This window comes from Anolis carolinensis, chromosome 1 (genome assembly GCF_035594765.1).
Source record: "Anolis carolinensis isolate JA03-04 chromosome 1, rAnoCar3.1.pri, whole genome shotgun sequence".
Classification (NCBI taxonomy): Eukaryota; Metazoa; Chordata; class Lepidosauria; order Squamata; family Dactyloidae; genus Anolis; species Anolis carolinensis.
This window is the reverse complement of record NC_085841.1, coordinates 272,157,379-272,176,510: the sequence shown is the minus strand read 5'-3', so window position 1 is coordinate 272,176,510 and position 19,132 is coordinate 272,157,379. Positions and strand designations below refer to the sequence as shown.

At 39.0% G+C, this 19,132-nt stretch overlaps 1 protein-coding gene across 3 annotated transcripts in view; it reads left to right on the top strand.

Annotated features, from left to right (window-relative positions):
• insc (INSC spindle orientation adaptor protein) overlaps positions 1-19,132 on the top strand; it is a 167,990-nt gene that overhangs the window by 132,987 nt on the left and 15,871 nt on the right. For all 3 annotated transcript variants that reach the window (XM_062967675.1, XM_062967676.1, XM_062967677.1), the window contains exons 8-9: positions 1,238-1,409; positions 5,435-5,613. In XM_062967675.1, the coding sequence (XP_062823745.1) occupies positions 1,238-1,409; positions 5,435-5,613 (351 nt within the window). The remainder of the gene's footprint in view (positions 1-1,237; positions 1,410-5,434; positions 5,614-19,132) is intronic.

Here is a 19,132-nt window from a genome sequence, read left to right as displayed (position 1 = left end):
CACACGCACTCTTGGAAAGTGTTTGTGTGGTGAGGCGTGCAGGCAGGCCCAGAGCATGCCTGCAGCTGAGCGCCTCTTACTCTGGGCCTGCTACGAGATCACACACACATTCTCTTTCCAAGGAGAGTGCATGTGTGGCATAGCATGCAGGCAGGCCCACAAAGCACATGCGCCTGCCAGTACTTGCAGCCAAATGCCTCTTACTCTACAGCAGAAAAGCAGGTGCCAGGTAAGAAGAATGGAAGCCTCCTTAAAGTGTGTGGGGAAGGGGAGCCAGTGGGTAGGAAGTCTCCCCCATAATGGTCTGATTTTTTGGGGGCCCATACCGAAAACAAATATCTACCCTTCTGATTTTGGAGGGCTCCCAAAAAATGTATCGGGGCCCCCAATGAAAGCCGGTACACAAAACAGAGCAAGGTTTATCCCAAAAGCACAAGTATATTCTCCAGGTTTTGATTCTCTAAGATAGAATCAAGAACATTGCATATATCAGATTCATATTTCATATTTTATTGGTACACCATCTGTTTAGCTTCCTGGTTAAATTGCTAGTTTTAGACCTCCCCCTGCTCTCTTTTTGCTTCTGAGGATGTGGAACATGAGAAGCAAAGGGTGGGTGGGGGGGTGTGGATCTGGTTAGAAATCCTCAAATCCTCATCTCCTTTAATGAAAGGCTATTTCAGCTCCTGCACAGTTATATCCTCCAGCCTTAAAATGGCATCTCATTTCTGCTGGTGAGTTTTGGGTGTATGATTCTCCTTTCTGAGTGTCTTTTTCCTCCTGAAAGTGGAAGACAGCTTTTGGGGCCCTGTTTGCTGCCACTGGCAACCTTGAGATGCCACATTTGGCTTGCAGGCTGCACAGATTTTATTCTTGTCCTAATCTTTGGAACTCCCTTCCCACGGGTGTGTAGTTTGAGCCAACTAGTCATGGCCATCAAAATATTTGGTCTTCATTTTAATGAGTGTGTCTATTATCAGTATGTTAGACTGCACTTAAGTGTTTGAAACTGTTGTTTTACATTCTTGTTAGTTTCTGGAGAATTGTAATTTTATATTCTTCTGTGTTCTACAAGCCCCTTTGAGAGGATTTCCAATAAATGGTCAAAGATATCCAAGATAAATACAAATAAAATGTGAAAACATATTAATATTCTTCATGTTCATAGGATATATTGAAATGTGGTCCTTCCTTGTCAAAATATGCTCTTAATAGTTTTTCCTCCTTTTCCTCCTAGGTTGACGGAATATTGTGCTTAACTGATATTCTTACCGATACTACCCACTCTCAGGCCACTCATGCTGAAGCAGCAGCAGTAGTAGCTCAGATCACATCTCCTCACCTCACCTTCACTCAACATCTTGGCAGTTTCCTTGAGAACATGGAGGAGATTGTCACAGCACTTCTCAGTATGTATAGTGAAATTTTTCATGTAAATGCCACTTAACAACAAGGAAAAAGTAACATTATTTTGCTAGCCCATTTTTTCAGAATTGATTGTCATAATTTCAATCCTAAACTAGAGTACTAGGGCTCAAATGTAATTTGTTTATCTAATTATCTACAACATTGAGCTCTGCATTCTTATTAATGTTCACACCTTTGGTTGAATGTAATATGTTATTCATTATGGTTAGAATGTAAACCAGGCATGGGAAAACTTTGGTCCTCCAGGTGTTTTGAACTTCAACTGTCATACAAATGAGTTATAGCTTTCCTTCTACAGCATATTTTCTCCCATCAGAAAGATGAGTGCAGTGGAGATTTTCAAGAGTTAGAAATACGTTATTCCAAGTTCATAATTTAAGAGTTCCCATGTGATTAGATTGGCCAGATTAAATTCAGATTCTAGGCATTCCACCTGATATCTGTTAAATCTGGCTGGATCTGCACTGGCCTATGATCCAGTTTCAGAATGTGGGTTAAATACATTGAACTGGGTAATATCAGTCTACACTGCCCTATTATCCAGATCAATGCAGTTAATCCATATTCTGAATTGGATTATAGGGCAGGGTAGATCCAGCCTCTATTAGCTGTCTGGGATTCAAAGATTCCCAGGAAAAGTTGCCATTTGGACAGTCCAGATGGATAGACTCAATCGAAGAGGCCATGGCCCTGGATCAGCAACACCGGAGCAAGGCTGCAATCTAATATATGTCTGTCAAAAGCAAATCTCAATGAAATTCAAGGATTGCAGTCTAAATATCATTATTTTATCCCTGGATTATATGGATTGTTTTATTGTGGCATAAGTTAAAATAAAAAGTTCCAGGATTTTATGCATTTCTCAAATTGACAGTGGACATGATTGTCTAAGGACCTCCCTCCTTCTTCCATCATATGGTGGGGATGGGACAAGGCATATTGGTGTCATGTCTCTATCCTCATCATAGGAAAGAAAGGGTGGCAATGCACGTTGGCCCGCTACCCTTTCCCCCATTATATGGGGAAATGGAAAGGAAAATGCAGGTAGCTCCATTGGAGCTACCTGGAAAACACTTTCCTCTCTGCCGTGGAGGAGAAAGCGTCTTGTGAGGCCTCCCCTCCACTTTGGGAGGAATGTGAGTGGGGCCATGCCAGCATCATCTGATGACACTTGACAGGACACTTGATATGACAACAAATGGAAGAATGGGCCAAAAAAAAGCCTAGTGTGAAGAGGTTCTAAGAAAAATTAGAAAAAAAGAAAACTTTCGACATCCTTGAAATCATAGTGTTCCTGTGTTGAAACTAAGCAGTGCCATTGAATGCTTCTCCAAATGGAAAAAGAAAGGTGAAATTTTCAGTGGCTCTTGCTTTCTACTTCTGCCTGGTAAATATGTGACAACGCCTTGGTGAACCCTTCAGAACAGCATGGAAGAAGGTGCAGAAAAAGATCAAGAGAGGAGGCATTGACAAAAATCTCCATCTTTTACATTAGTAGATTCATGTGCTGGATCAAAAGCTGTTCAACACCAGTGGATTTCAACCCACGTTTCCATTTTCCTTTGTATTTCAAAGGAGGAACGCACCTCACTAGCAATCAGTCATGGTTAAAACACATCAGTTATGGTCATGCTGAAGCATCATTTGCTCCAAGAGTGTTATGATAGAGAAAGATACAGAACTTTGTATATGTCTGGGGAAAGATTTAAATAATTTCTCCATTGTTACTACCAAAACCCAATTCACTCATACAGATCTAGCTAGGCCTAAGTATATTTTAAAAACATAAAACTGCATATTTGGGCACATTAAGGACCTCATCACATTTATGAGAGGCAATGGGGGGATTTGCCAGCCTCTGTGGCCAATCTGCAGGGCAGCAGGGCAATCCCATTGCCCCACGCCCAGCATTGCCTGCAGCGACACTTCCCCATCACATGTGGGGAAGTAAATCGCCATGTGGCTTCCCCCCGCACTGGCCCCATTGGTTCCTATGGAACAAGGGAACCTTCTGTGTTCTGGCAGAGCATTGTAGGACACTTGCACCACAGTTGATCTGACGGAGCCCCGCTGGAAGTGTGTGTGTGTCATTTGATGGGTGGCATGGGCCTTGGTAGATCAGCTCTGATGCAAGCATTTAGGATGCTTGTGAAGAACCATGGATGAAGTGGTATGACCACTAGTCAGTCACCAGTTCTTTAAATTATTTTGAACTAAGTAATCAAATTACTTTCAATCCTTAAACCACAGTTGAATCGCATTACTGGGTGAGTCAGATCTCAGTTAAAATGCATGTATGAAGCAATTAAAAGGCACTTAGAAGATTATTATAATAATAGCTGTGTCTGCAGCCTTTTAAAGAGAACTTCAGTGCATGCACACACATACACATGTGCATGCATGTTTATGTCTCTCTGTGTTATATTTTTTTATTCCTAAGACATAGCAGTAGCAAGATAAATTGGGGAATTATACTCTCAAATACTAATTCATTTTACTCAAGTGCCCATAGGATCTAATTCTATTTAGGAATACAGCAAGATTTTGAACAATATCCAGTGTACTGGGAATTGTTCTAGTTCAGGTCAGTAATGAAGTCAATAGTCACAGAGAGGTTTGTTATTAATTTATTTTCCTATTTGTACAATCTGTGGCAATTCACAATCTATGCAGTAAGTATTAATAAACAATTTTGAAATTGAAACTAAAATACAATCTGTTGGCAGCATACTTTCTGGATGGAAGTTGCAATTTTGAATGGCATGCATATAAAACAAAAATAAATATGCAGGGGACTTTCAATGGTTGATGAATTAGTGATTTCTTTTTACCAGGGCTGCACAACTGCTTGGAATAAATTGCAAATTTTGAAGTGAATTTGAATTTATTCATATCAGGCATAGATCATTCCAGTTGGCCCTGGAATTAGATTAGGCTGTTTCATGGTAATCCAGACCAATCTGGAATAGGTGGGTAAGAGGGAAGAAAACAGAGGAATTCCAGACATGAAACAATCAGGGCCAGCTAATACCTCCCAAAGGATTCCCCCAGGCAGGAAGCAGCCAGGCTTTGAAGCTCCAAAGCCATTCAATGCTAATCAAGGTAGCTATTTGCAACATTCACACTTCCCTCAAGCAGACAAAAGTTCTTTCTCCCACCCTGGACATTCCACAGATATATATAAACACCACTTACCTAGTTTCCAACAGACCTCACACCTCTGAGGATGCCTGCCATAGATGTGGGTGAAACGTCAGGAGAGAATGCTTCTGGAACATGGCCATACAACCCGGAAAACGTACAGCAGCTCAGTGATTCTGGCCATGAAAGCCTAATAATTCATGGTTTGAAAATATTTTTAAAAATCCAAAGATCCAACCATGAATTTGGCATTTTATATAAAGGATATATATTTTATTATATCATAGTATATACCAGGACTTGAATATTCACAGACTATGGTATCCATAGGGATCCTGGAACCAAACACCACTGGATACCAAAGGCCCACTGTTTATAGTACAACTTCCATATCCATAGGACTGGTATCTGTAGTGTCATCTATTATTTATTTTATTTTCTCCCTTTCCAACAAAACATGTTCTTTCTGTACATTTGCTTATCCCCCAATGTGACTCTATGATATTCTCAGGCCAGAAGCCATTCATTTCAAGTGTTTGCTATTATCCATGGCTTCTTATATACATGTGAAGTTCAAGAACATGTCCCCCGCAGATACAAGGGTTGTACTGTAATGAAGGATGGTGTCAGAGTTCAGTTTCTGCACATCCTCCCCCTTCGCTCTTTAGAAAGATGTCATATGTTTTAGACTGTAAATCTACAGGTAGAAAATTATCTAATTGTTAAAGAAAAAAAATCTGATCATTTCTGTGGAAGCTATTGCATTAAAACTATTTAAATAAATTATATAAAAAATAACCCTAGTTTGCAATTTCATAATCCAGTAGCTTTAAGATTGTAATGCAATTATTTTCTGCCTATCTAGAACTGTGCCAAGAGGCCACATCTGGAGAAGTTTTTCTACTGGCTTCGGCTGCTCTTGCCAATATTACATTTTTTGATGCGATGGCCTGTGAGATGTTGCTTCAGCTGGATGCAGTAAAAATTCTTATAGCAGCTTGCTGCGACAAACAGAAAGTAGATAGTCCCTATTCCCGGGACCAGGTAAAGGAATATACATTTATATATACATTGTTATATAGGAACTGATGTGGTAGTTCATAGTTTGGGAGCATCTCCAACATACATGTGTGTCTCAGCTGTTGACTTTTATTTCTGGGTGAGCCATAGCAGATCTGTGTCTAAATGATGTAAATTCATACCTCTCCCTGTTTTCCTTCTGTAGAGACAAATAATCAAGTGATGTATGTGTATGTATAAAACAGTTCAAATTTCCAGCACCTTCCTCTAACAGCTTTCCAAAAATTGTCGACTTATTTTCTCTCTATACATTCTGCAAAACAGACAGAAATGTAAAAGAAAAAAAATCATGTAGAAATAAAAGCAACACAATGGATGTTTCCTGAAGCAATGTCAAGTTTTGGCTACTGGAAGGCTCAGGAAATAGTGGGTGAAAAAAATATGGTCACCTACAACAGGATTGGTCTTCTAATGGGTCACTGGGCCATGACACTTGTGTTGCATCATTACTTTAATGTCAAGTGCATCTTTTGGAAACCTGTTCTCAGCTATATTGGCTCAATCACCTATCTGTGACATGATTACTGCATTGCCTGATAGATGTGGTAAAGAACAATTTAATGTAATGGGTTGGATCTGCTCTTGGAATGATTACCTTATGCCTGCCATAAAGTTATTACATGTAAAATAGACTTCACCATCTAGACTGGAGTGAAAACTCAAAACTGACTTACCAATACTACTTTTTGTTGGTGTGCTGCAAACATGTTTTTCATTAGTGAATTCTAAGAGTCCCATGAAAGAAGCATCCACTCCCACTTCTAATTTCCCTTTAATACAGTGGATGAATGAGGTTGCCTGATGGGAGTAACATATATTTGAATGGTTGTCAACAATTCTATAGAGTTTTGAAGAATGGATAGATGATTTCAACTTGAATGAACAGCTATGGGAGTCTAATAAATGAATATAGAACAAAAGATATAAGCATGAGTTGAAATTATAGAACAAACCAATGTGCCTCCTTCTTAATATCTGCAAACTAGACTGCCTATTATATGCTTAATATCTGCCAACTAGGTTGACAGTGATTGTATTTGCTTAATTATTTTGCAGTGGAAATAGATTCCACACAAAACATGATTGGGAGATATTCTTTTCTACGTATTTGGCCAAAATATATTGAAAAATAATGGGTGATCATGACAATCAAGAGCAGATATGAGCAACTATGTGGGGGTCTGTGGCCAATTTCGCCCCAGCCCAGCTCTAGAGCAAGCCCAAATAAATACATTGTCCATTCTGGTCTTTCTCAAAATGGCAACTGAATGTGACATCATAGCATTTTCTGTTCTCCTTTTTGAATGATGCTGCAGAAGAAAATGAAGGCATGGGGGTGGGTCATAGAGAGTTCTGAAGTGTGTGGGGGGCATTTTTGCATGTTTTTATGCATCCAGGGGGCTTTCTGTATGGTTTGGGGGGGGGGGGAAGGCAACAATTGTCCAGAAATTGAATCAAAATTTATGAAATAATTAAGAGGATTGACCAGGGCTTTTGGCAACTGGTAGCTGATTTCAAGATACATAAAAGTGGGGTCCAGAGGTGGCATATGACAACAGTTTGCACTTTGACCAGTTGTCATCTAGATTCTAGAGCAGGCATTTCTATTTGCTCAATACGCTGTTGGAATCTTGTTTAGAGAACAAATATTGTTTAGAGGACATATGTTCTCAAGCTGGCTGTTTTTCTTGTCTGTGTGTGTGTGTGTGTGTGTATACACATACATACACACCTTTTCTTTGCCCTTTGCTGAAATTGCACAGTTGCACTAAAAACAGAAATAATAATAAAAAATAGAGGAACCACAATTGTGCAGAAAGGTGGGGCTACAAGGGTGTGTGGAAGGCTTATCATGGGCACACAGATTGGTGAGGGGGCACAATTGCATTCCTGAAGAGAGATGCAATATTGAAAGTGATCAACAGGGTATGGATCCATAAGCTAAGCTTATTGGACTGTAGTGGAACAGCAGGGTTGTGTGATTAAATCCTAAATGTCTAAAGGGCCCAGAGCAATTGTTCTCAAAGTTTCTCAATTCCTTATTGCACCTTATAATTTCACCAATAGAACCCAGGAACTTTTCTCTTCTCACACCTTTCAACAAGGACCCCCCCCTTTTTTATTAGTTTTTTAAATCTTTTGCAGGACCTGACTTACAGTTGTATGTATATTTCAGAATAAATTGTCCTGGTGACATCTACCTGTCTGTGTTGGAATATATAGATAGGGACTTGCAGTGAAGCTGAAATATGAGTTCCAAGAAAGCTCCACTGGTCTCAACAAAAAATGATTCAAAATCTCAGTGAAGCGTAATGAATGACTTACCATTGACGTCAATGGGCTCTGGCTCAAGAAGCCAGCAGTTTACAATATCTGCTGGCAACCATCAAGCAACTAACGCTTAATTTATTCACTTCCTTATAGTCCTCTGCATTTTGGAAATGAAACACTGCAAATAATCAGAGAAAAATCTCAAGACATCATTGTTGTTGAAAAAGCACTATAATTGTTTTAAATAATCCATGTTCCTTTTGAGCAATAGATTTACACTGTAGTATGTGCTATAAAGCTGTGGGAGAATGCCACTCCAGTAATGTGAAATATTACCTAGAGATACCGTGTAAAGATATACAAGCCATCATGTGTGATTTTGCAAACATATTCAAAGAGCACTGAAAAGGGTCTGTTAAACTGAAAGTCCTCGCTATTTGTCATCTAATTCTGGGTTCTTCCTAGGGTTACCTTTGTCAGCTTCTGGTCACCATAGTTCCTAGTTCATTATGATGATTAAACCAGATAAATTGGATTAACATCAGTACACCAGCTAGGCATTTTTGTTGCTGTATGCCTGCAAGTCATTTCTGACTTATGGAGACCCTAAGGCACACCTTTCACACAATTTTCTTGGCAAGATTTGTTCAAAAGAAGTTTGCTATTTCTTTCGTATGATGGTCAGGGACTGTGACTTACCCAAGGTCACCCAGTGGGTTCCATAGCTGAGGGCAGATTTAAATCCTAGTCTCTAGAGGCGTAGTCCAGCACTCAAACCAGTTCACCATGTTGGCTGTAAGGCATCTTATATTACTCTAATATATTATATAGACATGAAAGATGTTCACCAGGACATATTTCATGTTTAACAGGACTTTTAATCTTAACACTATAACTTATCCAATTATCTAGCAGGAAGTATTTTTGAAAATTTGAAGAGTGGGAGTAAAAATGATCTTGATGTAGGGTTAAAAAATGTCAGCTGCCACAATTCAGAAGAGCCTGGAGGATGAGGACCATAATTTGTGAGGAACCAGCAAGTAAGTATCAGGCTGGTCCCGTTACTTGATAGAATAAAGTGGTTACCTCAAACAGCAAAAAAGGTAAAAAAAAAAAAAAGGGAGGGGGGCAAAGGAACTGTTTCCTCTTTTAGCTACAAACTATTTCTCCCTTCAACAGTGAGTTTGTTGAAGAAGGCCCGTGTTAATGTTTGACTAGCTACAGTATACCAAACAAGGGGAAAAAAACCTAATGAGTTTCAGAAAGATAGTAATATTAATCTGTTGTAGTACAAGAGCCTTGCAATGCATACAGCTCTGAATAATTTATTCACTGAATGCATGAAATCACCTGGAATTTGCATGAATAGTTATGAATGTGTAACCACTAGATATGCAGTGAGTCCCAATCTCCTCAGTCCCTACTTACCAGGTAGTAGTTAGTGCAATCAATAGGTGTCTGTTCCTCTTTTGATTTGGAAGCAGCTGACTGATGGTCTCATTCCCTCCTGCAAGTGATCCCTGATTTCATTTATTTCGTGTCAAAAGCATTGCATAATAAATAAGTTTAAAAGTGATAAAATAAAAGAATCACAAACAGCTAAATAGTTTTGGACCAAAAGCGGGCAACAGCAATCACATTGTCCGTAGCTTTAAACAACTCCTCCTCCGTGCATGAGGCAGGGCATTGTGGGCAAGCATACATTTGAGGAGTTGTTTGTTCAGCTCCACAGTCACACAAAGTGGAAGATTCCTCCAGGTAGTGCCATCTTACCAGGTTGTCTTTTGATCTGCCCACTCCGCTTTTCAGTCTGTTTACGGACTTCCAAATTGCCCATTCTTGGTTTGCCCCTGGAGGCAGACCCTCATGGGGGGCCATCCAGTTGGGATTGCCTGGTTTAGCTGCCCAGAGGGACACCCTTGCTGTTGCTGGGGGAACATGGGGGAACTGGAGTGGTTGTTCTCATGAAGCCCTTCCTTGATTTGAGTCTGGTGGGAGGAGGCTGATAGTCATGCAGTGGGCTTTCACAATGTTCGACCTTATTTCTCACACAGCAACTTCCCATCGCATGTCAGGAGGGGTAATGCCAGCTAGCTTATAGAGTTTATCAACAGGTGTAGGTTTAAGGCATCCTGTGATTATTCTACATGTTTTGTTCAGTGCTATGTCCACCTGCTTCGCATGGGCAGACTTGTGCCAAACAGGCGTACTCTGCAGTTGAAAAAGAAAAGGCCAGGGTTGATGTTTTTATTACTTGTGGGTCTGCAGCCCATGCACTGCCAGTCAGTTTCCGCAGGAAGTTATTGCATGCAGCTACTTTGTGCTTGGTGTTCATGCAAGATCATTGCCATTATAAAACCTGGTAAAGATGCCTCCAATGCTAGGAACTACCGACCAATCTCTCTCTTATATCATCTATATAAAGTATATGAGAGGATGCTATTAAATCGATTAGGACCTGTCATTGAACCTAAGCTTATTGCACAACAAGCAGGTTTCAGACCAGGGAAAAACTGTACAGGTGAAATTCTTCATCTGACTGAGCATATTGAGGAAGGCTATGAGAAAGGCTGCATTATGCGAACAGTTTTTGTGGACCTTACGGCTGCCTATGACACGGTGCAACATAGAAAAATGCTGCATAAAGTCTACCATATTACCCGGGACTTTGACTTTACAAAAACTGTCCAGACCCTCCTGGAAAACCGCAGCTTCTATGTTGAGTTTCAGGGCCGGAAAAGCAGATGGAGGAGGCAAAAGAATGGTTTACCCCAAGGCAATGTTCTTGCACCGACCTTATTTAACATCTTCACAAATGAACAGCCACAACCACCACTTACAAAGAGCTTTATACGAGGACTATCCACAAAGTAGGTTACATTTTGGATTTTAAAAAGGACAAAGTATAGGAGAAATAATTTACCATATGCAGCTAAAAGACACATTTCAATACTACAATCTCACGTAATCCTCACTGAAATCTAGGCATGTCTCATATAGATAAATGTGTTTGAAAAGGTCTGCCCACTTGTGTCCTCAGCTCTTCCCCCTTCTCCCTTCCTGCAGCGTAGCCAAAACTCTGCGCTGCCAGCCACGCCCCCATTGTTGGAAACGGAGGAGAGAGGCGGCAAATTTACTGGGGCAGACCTTTTCAAACTCATTTATCTATATGAGACGTGCCTAGATTTCAGTGGGGATTACGTGAGATTGTAGTATTGGAATGTGTCTTTCAGCTGCATATGGTAAATGATTTCTCCTATACTTTGTCCTTTTTAAAATCCAAAACATAACCTACTTTTTGGATAGCCCTCGTATATGCTGATGACCTTGGCCTTATAACACAAGCAAAAGATTTTGAAACAGTTGAAAACCAGCTCACTAATGCCTTGAAAGATCTCTCCAGCTACTACAAAGAGAACCACCTGAAGCCTAACCCTGCCAAGACACAAGTGTGTGCTTTCCACCTACGTAACCGTGAAGCCGACAGGAAATTGAAAGTTACTTGGGAAGGCCAAGAGCTCGAACACTGTTTCCATCCTAAATATCTTGGTGTCACCTTAGACTGAACACTAACATATAGGAAACAGTGTATGAACACCAAGCACAAAGTGATCCCTGATGGAACCAACAAAAGCAGTGTCCCTGTTGCAATTTCTCCTAATTCTGGAGATGGTTCAGAATCACCATGAAAGGGAGTGTGAATGAAAGGGAGTGTGACCATCAGCCAGCTGCTTCTTGAACAACACTCCCATTGATCACAATGGGTGCTGCCTGATAAGTTAGAACTGAAAGATTTTCCCAATCCTTATATATCTGTGACTGTTTCGTATTTTCAGGTTAGTTGATATGTAAGGATTGTAAATATAAAACAGTCATGAATGCACAACTCTAGGTTATGCATTTCTAATTTTAGTTGACATATATACTGAGTACACAGAAAAGTGTCTGAAAAATATGGGCATAAATGGCCATGAAATGGGACAGCAGAAAGGGACTTTCATTTTACCGAGGGAGGTAATTACAATCACGAGGAGAGGTGGTAAGATCTACATCTGGAGTCTTTGAGTATTTGTTTTAATATCAGTGAAATTGGCATGCACACATATAGATCCTTCTCAGCTGTGGCCCCAAGATTTTGGAAATCTTTTCCAAATAAGGGTATACTGAATAAATCTAAGTCTTGCCATTTCTACTCTATCACTTAGGAGAGACTTGACCATCTTCCTCTTTGAGGCTATCTTTGAGTGTATAATAGGAAAGGAGAACCATGCCAAAAGGAAGGACCATCAACCAAAGCCTTGTTGGGGCCGCCTTCCATATGGAAATGTATATCCTCACTGCAAAATGCCAAATGGATCCAGAATAGGTCTCTACAGTCATTTACTGACCCATTGTCAAGAGACTACCCTTGAAAGACAATCATACTCTGTCACAAAAGATAGCCTTTGATGATGTTGGCAGAGCATTTTCATAGTGAAGTTCAGGACATCAACATTGATATGATCATCTTTAAATATGAGCCTTTGTTTCATTTTAGAAGGGCATTGTGCAAATTAGCAACATAAAATCATTGTAAACAAGGAAATACAGGGATGTATGTGACAAGATCATGTTCACGATATTAATAATTGTGTTATTATTTGTAACGTGAGTAGCTTTTAAAAAATACCAGTGCAGAGATCCAAACTTAGAATGGGACCACAGTGTGTAGTGAGGTAAGGCATCCTTGTTTTTCCCAATGAAGTCCTGATACAGATTAGAGACCTTACATCTATACTGCATCAAATCTGGGGCCCTGAATCTGCACTGGAAGAAAGGTTTCCAGTCTTTAAGACTGGACTAAGGGTTGTGCTGCATAGTATTTGAACTAGAAACTGGTTGGAAGGTAAAGAGTCAGCACTCCTTTAGTGCCCTATGCTACTTACGTTAAAAAATCACCCACTTAAGAGACAACTACATGAATAGTGATTTGTTTGATTTTTCAGACAAATTAGTCTGTGATGACAGTGCTTCTCTTGAAGGAAATTGGTCATATATGTCCATTCTGTAGGGTCCTCCAATATGGTGTGGAAATATCACTTCAATATTTCCTCAACATTTCTGATTAATGGTTAAAATATAGACAACAAGTTTAGCAAGTGGCTCTATGAAAGCTGGGTACATTGCTATCTGGTATTGGTTATCTTCTGTATGATTTATTTTGCTATGATCTGTATTATTCAAATGGGCAAGTGTTCCTTTCTTGATAGACCAAATTGATCCATTGAGTGAAATGAATGGATTAGACATGCCAGCCTCCAAATATATTGTAAGTCAAAAATGATTAAAAGAACAAGTGGATAGAAATGACATTTTTATCCAATGAGTCATCTTGCCAAAAATGGAAGAGAGATAATTTAATTGAGATCAAATGTTATCCAGTATTTCTTCAAACACAGCAATGATGGCTTCTCTAAAGATGATAAATTTAAATAAAGCAATTTTCCTAATAGAAAATGTACCACAATTTGTGTTTTGGGCTTTTTTTGGTGGCATCTTTGCTGGCTTTTTAAAAACAAATTTCTCTCACAAAATCAAATAGTTTGATTCAGAACTAATCAGTAAATAGGTTTGTGCAAGGCATGACTCACTAGAAAAGGCAATACTTGCCTGGTATAGTAGAAGGCAGGAGGAAAAGAAGAAGACCGCATCCCAGATAGTAGCCATGAGCATGAGTCTGCAAGACCTGAGCAGGACTGTTGGTGATAGGATGTCTTAGTGGTCTGTTATTCATGGGGTCACTGTAAGTTGAAATCAATGGAAGTTAACAACAACAGTCAAATGCAATGGTTCTACAGATGTTTTGGACACCAACTTGAAGAATTCTTGACCATGTATCCTGGCTGGACCTTTTGGGAGCTGAAGTCTCAAAAGCCAAAGCTTGCACACCATTGATGTAGGACTTCATAACAATACAAGGATTGATGTCCATTTTCTTTATATTATATCCTATTTTTTCCTTTGAACTTGCTTATTTATTGTATTTAGTAGCATCTAAAGTACTGTGGTTGTGGCATGGACCTGGGAGGCAGTTTTCAGATGCAATCCTATGACATGTATAATGGATTCAAAAGCTAGCTGAAAACAAAGATCTTGGCATGCTTCTAAAATATTCTGGAGGTCTTAAGATGAAGCACTTCCATATTAGTGATTTATTCCAGAATTTCTGCTCAGTTTTTTTAATATCCTGTTTTTGGGTACACATTGAAGGTAAACATTTTGTAGACACCTTGAACTTGAAATGGCTCCAAACTGTATTTTAATTCCTGTGTAAACTCACCCCAAATTGAGTGCAAACCTTTTTGACTTTGTAGCGAGCTGAGTATTAAGAGGGAAAGTTGGAGGAGAGATAACTAGGACATTTTAGAAGCAGCTAAAAAAGTCAGATGACAGTACCTACAGTCAGATTACATTAATGAGGAAGTCAACAAACTCAACCAGTTCATGGCTTTCTGGGAGAATATTCCAGCACCTTGTTGTCCTGAAACAATGATTTTCTTTCTTTGGTTGTTACAGTCATCATAGCTTGTCTATTGGCTAGGATTTCCTTTGTTTCTCTTGAACATTTTGGCATGTGTGGCATAGTCATTTACAAAGTAGCTGGGTTCATATTTAGGAACCGACTTCAAAACGCAGCACTTTCATAGTAAAGAGGATGAGGTAATCATTTTGTCTCTGTGAACTAAGCTGAAGATGATTAATTACATAATTACATTTCACAAAATACTTAGGAAATTAAAACAAGTAGCACAAATGCCAGTAATGGAGATAAAAATAAGAGCCGGGCAGAATTGGGGAGCCTAGCTTTTATGAACTCTAGCAATGCAGTTGTAATATTGTCCTCCTAATTAGTTTTGCACAGGAAATCACAACTTCTCTGTATTGTTAAAAAGTGTTAATTTGTGCTATTTATGTGTCTGAATTGTTTACAAAATATAAGGTATCCCAGGACAACAGAATTGGGTCAAGTCAAATAACAGGAGACCTCTCCAGAATTCTTTCTTCCATGCATTCCAAGAACATCTGGAGTGGATGGTGGGTGGGACTGAAAGTACTAGACATTATGATTGACTCCACCACCATCCAACTATGCTTTTAGTAGATCATTTATAGGGAAACCTACTTATAGTCAGATGACCCCATATAGGTGACTCCACAGAATCACATGGAAGAATCTATATCTATTTGACCAAAGACGTATCTAACATCTAGCTATGGAAACATTTTTCTTGGGTTCATGTTTCCCTATTAAAGTAAAATCGAATAAAAAAAAAACAATTGCATGCCTCTTGAAACTGGCAATGGTACAATCCATCCATTACCAAGGCTTCTACACTGAGGTGTAGAAGAAAAGATGCACACAAAATAATGCATTCATTTGAAAATTGTATGTGACTGACAATGTGCCGAGTGGACAAGTGCATGAGTGCAATCAATATTTAACCAGGTAGAAAATTAAAATTGAATTTCCATGAGGTGAGGTACACAAGGATATTTCATTCAAAGTGGAAAGTGTACACTTTAGAGAAAGTACATAGTTTAAGGATAATGCATGGCAAAATCTGCACAAAATTACGTGACGGAAGTGTGGGGGAACCTTGCAGCCCGGTATGGAATGGGAATGGGACAAGAATGCTGATGTGGTTCTGAGAAAGGCCTACTATTTGCAAGTAGTTTGACAGGAAATGACTCCCCCCCCCTTTTTGCAAAGGCCCTGTGCCCCCAATCCTAGCAAATGTGGAGGGCTGGCTGTACTTTGCTCCTTACACATTCTCTCTAAATGCAACTAAAAGAATTTAGAGATAGACAGTGTCCCAAGTCCACATAGATTATGTGCTGGACCTTGGAACCTCACCCCCCCACAACCCCCCACATATTCTCTCCCTGTTTATGTAACAGAAAGGGATCCTTAGCGAGTGTAGGGAGCAATTTCACCACATTAGGGTGGTTTTGAGTTCTTTTAAATCCACAATACATGTTTTTCATCACAGTATTCCAATGAAATCAAATACACTGTTGATCCTTAGCATACTAAGAAAAAGATAACTCAGATGTCTTGAAATGCATTACTATAGAAAAAATTCTGTAAGAATTCTGCTTTACTTTCAAACATAAAAATTCAGCTTAACAAGGGGTACATTGTAGAATTAATGCAGCTTGACACCACTTTAACTAATACGGCTCAATAATGAATTGAGAAACCAGTAGTGTTGGCATATTTCCCTACACTGTATGTGTGAGTGCACTGAAAGAGCTCACATTAGCCTTGCAGTAAAAACCTTCTAATTTTGTGATACCTGAAAGTAGCTGAGAGAGCCAGAATGATGTTGTGGTTGAACTAGGTTGAAATCTCTGCATAAGCATGGAAGCGCAAGGACTAGGTTGAAATCTCTGCTTAGGTATGGAAACCCAAGGATGTAAACAAACTACAGTCTTTCAGGCTCTGAAGAAAGTAATAGCAAACTCTCTCTGAAGAAATTTTGCCAAGAAAACCTCATGATCGGTTCACCTTAGGGTTGTCATAAGTTGAAAATGGCTTGAAAGCACACAACAACAAAGCACAAAAGTTGCTGTCTTGATTGAGGACTCATGTACATCTACACAAATTCCAGGGCCAGTCCAGACAGATGTGCCCCGAAGTTGTTCAAACACTCCACTCCAAACACTCCACCTTTAGGGCTTGGTGTAGACAAGCCCTGAGTCTCCAACAGAAATGAAAGGCATATTGATCTTACTTTAACCTCAAACAAGAAACTTTGTCTTTCTTGTCAAAATCTGACAGCGTCTGATTGGACCTTCCCATTTGCAGTCTCCTCTACTCCCAACAGTTTTCCCCAGACTTGTTCTTGATAGTATTTAAATAATCTAGAGCAGTATTTGAAGGCACAAGAGCGGGTGAAAGAGGGAGTAGGAAGCCATTCCCTCAGTGGCAACATTTGACTTGAAACTCTGTAACTTGCACCTTTCAATACATTTTAATCACTTATTTTCTAGACCAGTCCAGAGGGCCAAAGTTTTGCAATTTCTCTTTAAGAGGTCTTTGACCAATTAACTGAATTGAAATAAAGTGCAGCAGAAAGTAATTTTGCTTAGCAGTGGATCTAAGACTGCAATCTACTAATATTAGCACTTTTAGATGCTACCACCTAATGAAATGACACAGTAACTTTTGTTTTAATATTGAACGTTTCTATTCATGCTAGCGATGGTAGTAAAAGCATATGAAAAGCTGTTTTCTTATGACTAATAAAGATTTAATTAGCACAATGACTCTTGGCTCTCCAGTCAGAGATGCTGACCACCCAAAATGGAAGGCATATTCATTCTTGAAAAGATGAGATCATTGTATATGGAGGTGGGTGGACCTGTGGGGATTAATTATATATCATTCCCAATGCTGTCTTCTATTTTATATCTCTCTTCATATCTTGGTGAAGATAGTTCACCATGCTACTGAAGAATATTTTCATTTTTTTAAAAAAAGCAAGCTCTCTGGCATGTAAGATTTATCGTTGGCCACATGCAGAATAAACACCAAGGTCTATTTGTGTCAATTTCTATATCAGTAGACCTCCCGCATAGGAAATGTCCATACTCTTTAAACATAGATGCAAGTTGTGAATAGATCTTACTTACATACATATATATTTGCCGTCTATAGTACATTCACAATGCTGGGATTGTGTGCAAAGTGGCCATTACATGGTACAGTAGAGTCTCACTTATCCAAGCCTCGCTTATCCAAGCTTCTGGATTATCCAAGCCATTTTTGTAGTCAATGTTTTCAATATATCATGATATTTTGGTGCTAAATTCGTAAATACAGTAATTACAACATAACATTACTGCGTATTGAACTACTTTTTCTGTCAAATTTGTTGTATAACATGATGTTTTGGCGCTTAATTTGTAAAATCATAACCTAATTTGATGTTTAATAGGCTTTCCCTTAATCCCGCCTTATTATCCAAGATATTCGCTTATCCAAGGTTCTGCCGGCCCGTTTAGCTTGGCTAAGTGAGACTCTACTGTAATTTCATTTTGCTGCTATGGTATTGTTGCATACTGTTGTGTTTTACAAAGGATACTTAAACTTACACTCCTCTTCAGCCATGGCACTCAGTAAGGGAACTTCAGTAAGATTCTTAGGACCTGATTTTGTTGATATGTGGAATTTGCTATTCAGTTATTAGTGTTGGTGTTGTTTATTCCTTACCTACACAATATAACTCCTCCTTGCTTTTATATAAAACTGTTACTTAAACAATCCTTAAAGGTACTGGTTACATTGTTAAATGTAGTTACAGTTTTCATTTTTCACTGATTCTTTGAGTCCCCTTTGGGGGAGATAAAGCGGGGTATAAATAAATATAAAAATAAAAAATAATTATTATCTCTCTGCATCAACCTTCATGCAAGAGACTTATCCTATTTGCCATTCTTGTTCTAGTGATAACACCAGGGCAGTTTCAATGTAGATCTTGGCAGTTTCTGAGCTTCAGTCTCTCATCTGTAATATGGGAACAACAGTAATTTACTAAGTATGTTTGTGTGGGTTGAAGATAGTGTAATGAGTGCTCTAAATAAAACACCTTGCAAATTGATATATTTTAAAAAAAACAGCTGTGAGTTTCATTCTTTCTGTTATCCTCACTATAACCACAATGTATTATGCATCCTTCTATTTCTCTTTATTTCAGTATTCCGTAGCCATTATTTGTCAAACCACTAGCATCATTTTTTTTAACAGAGAGAAATGTAAAAATCAGGGTACTAGCCATGTATCAATTGCAGTGACCTTGTAACTTCTTTGTGAGTGAAGATGTTCACAGCATCATCTACCAGAAAATCACACTAGCCATTTCAGATGCTATGGTATTCCTCTTTGCTTTACTAGGATGAGGAGTGTAATTTTCTCCACCCTAGGGACCAAACATTGTAATATTGATGGCCTGATGATCAGGGGTCATTCACACTACATGATGATAGTGCTATTATTCCACTTAAAATAACTAAGTTCCTTCCCATTGAATTCTGGGATTAGCAGTTTAGGGAGGGACCGTAGGGCATTACCAGACTACAAATCTCAGAATTTCAGAAGAAGTTAAAATGGAATAACAGCACCATAAGTGTTAAGTGCAAATGGATGGAACTATTACAATTAAAGTTGAAT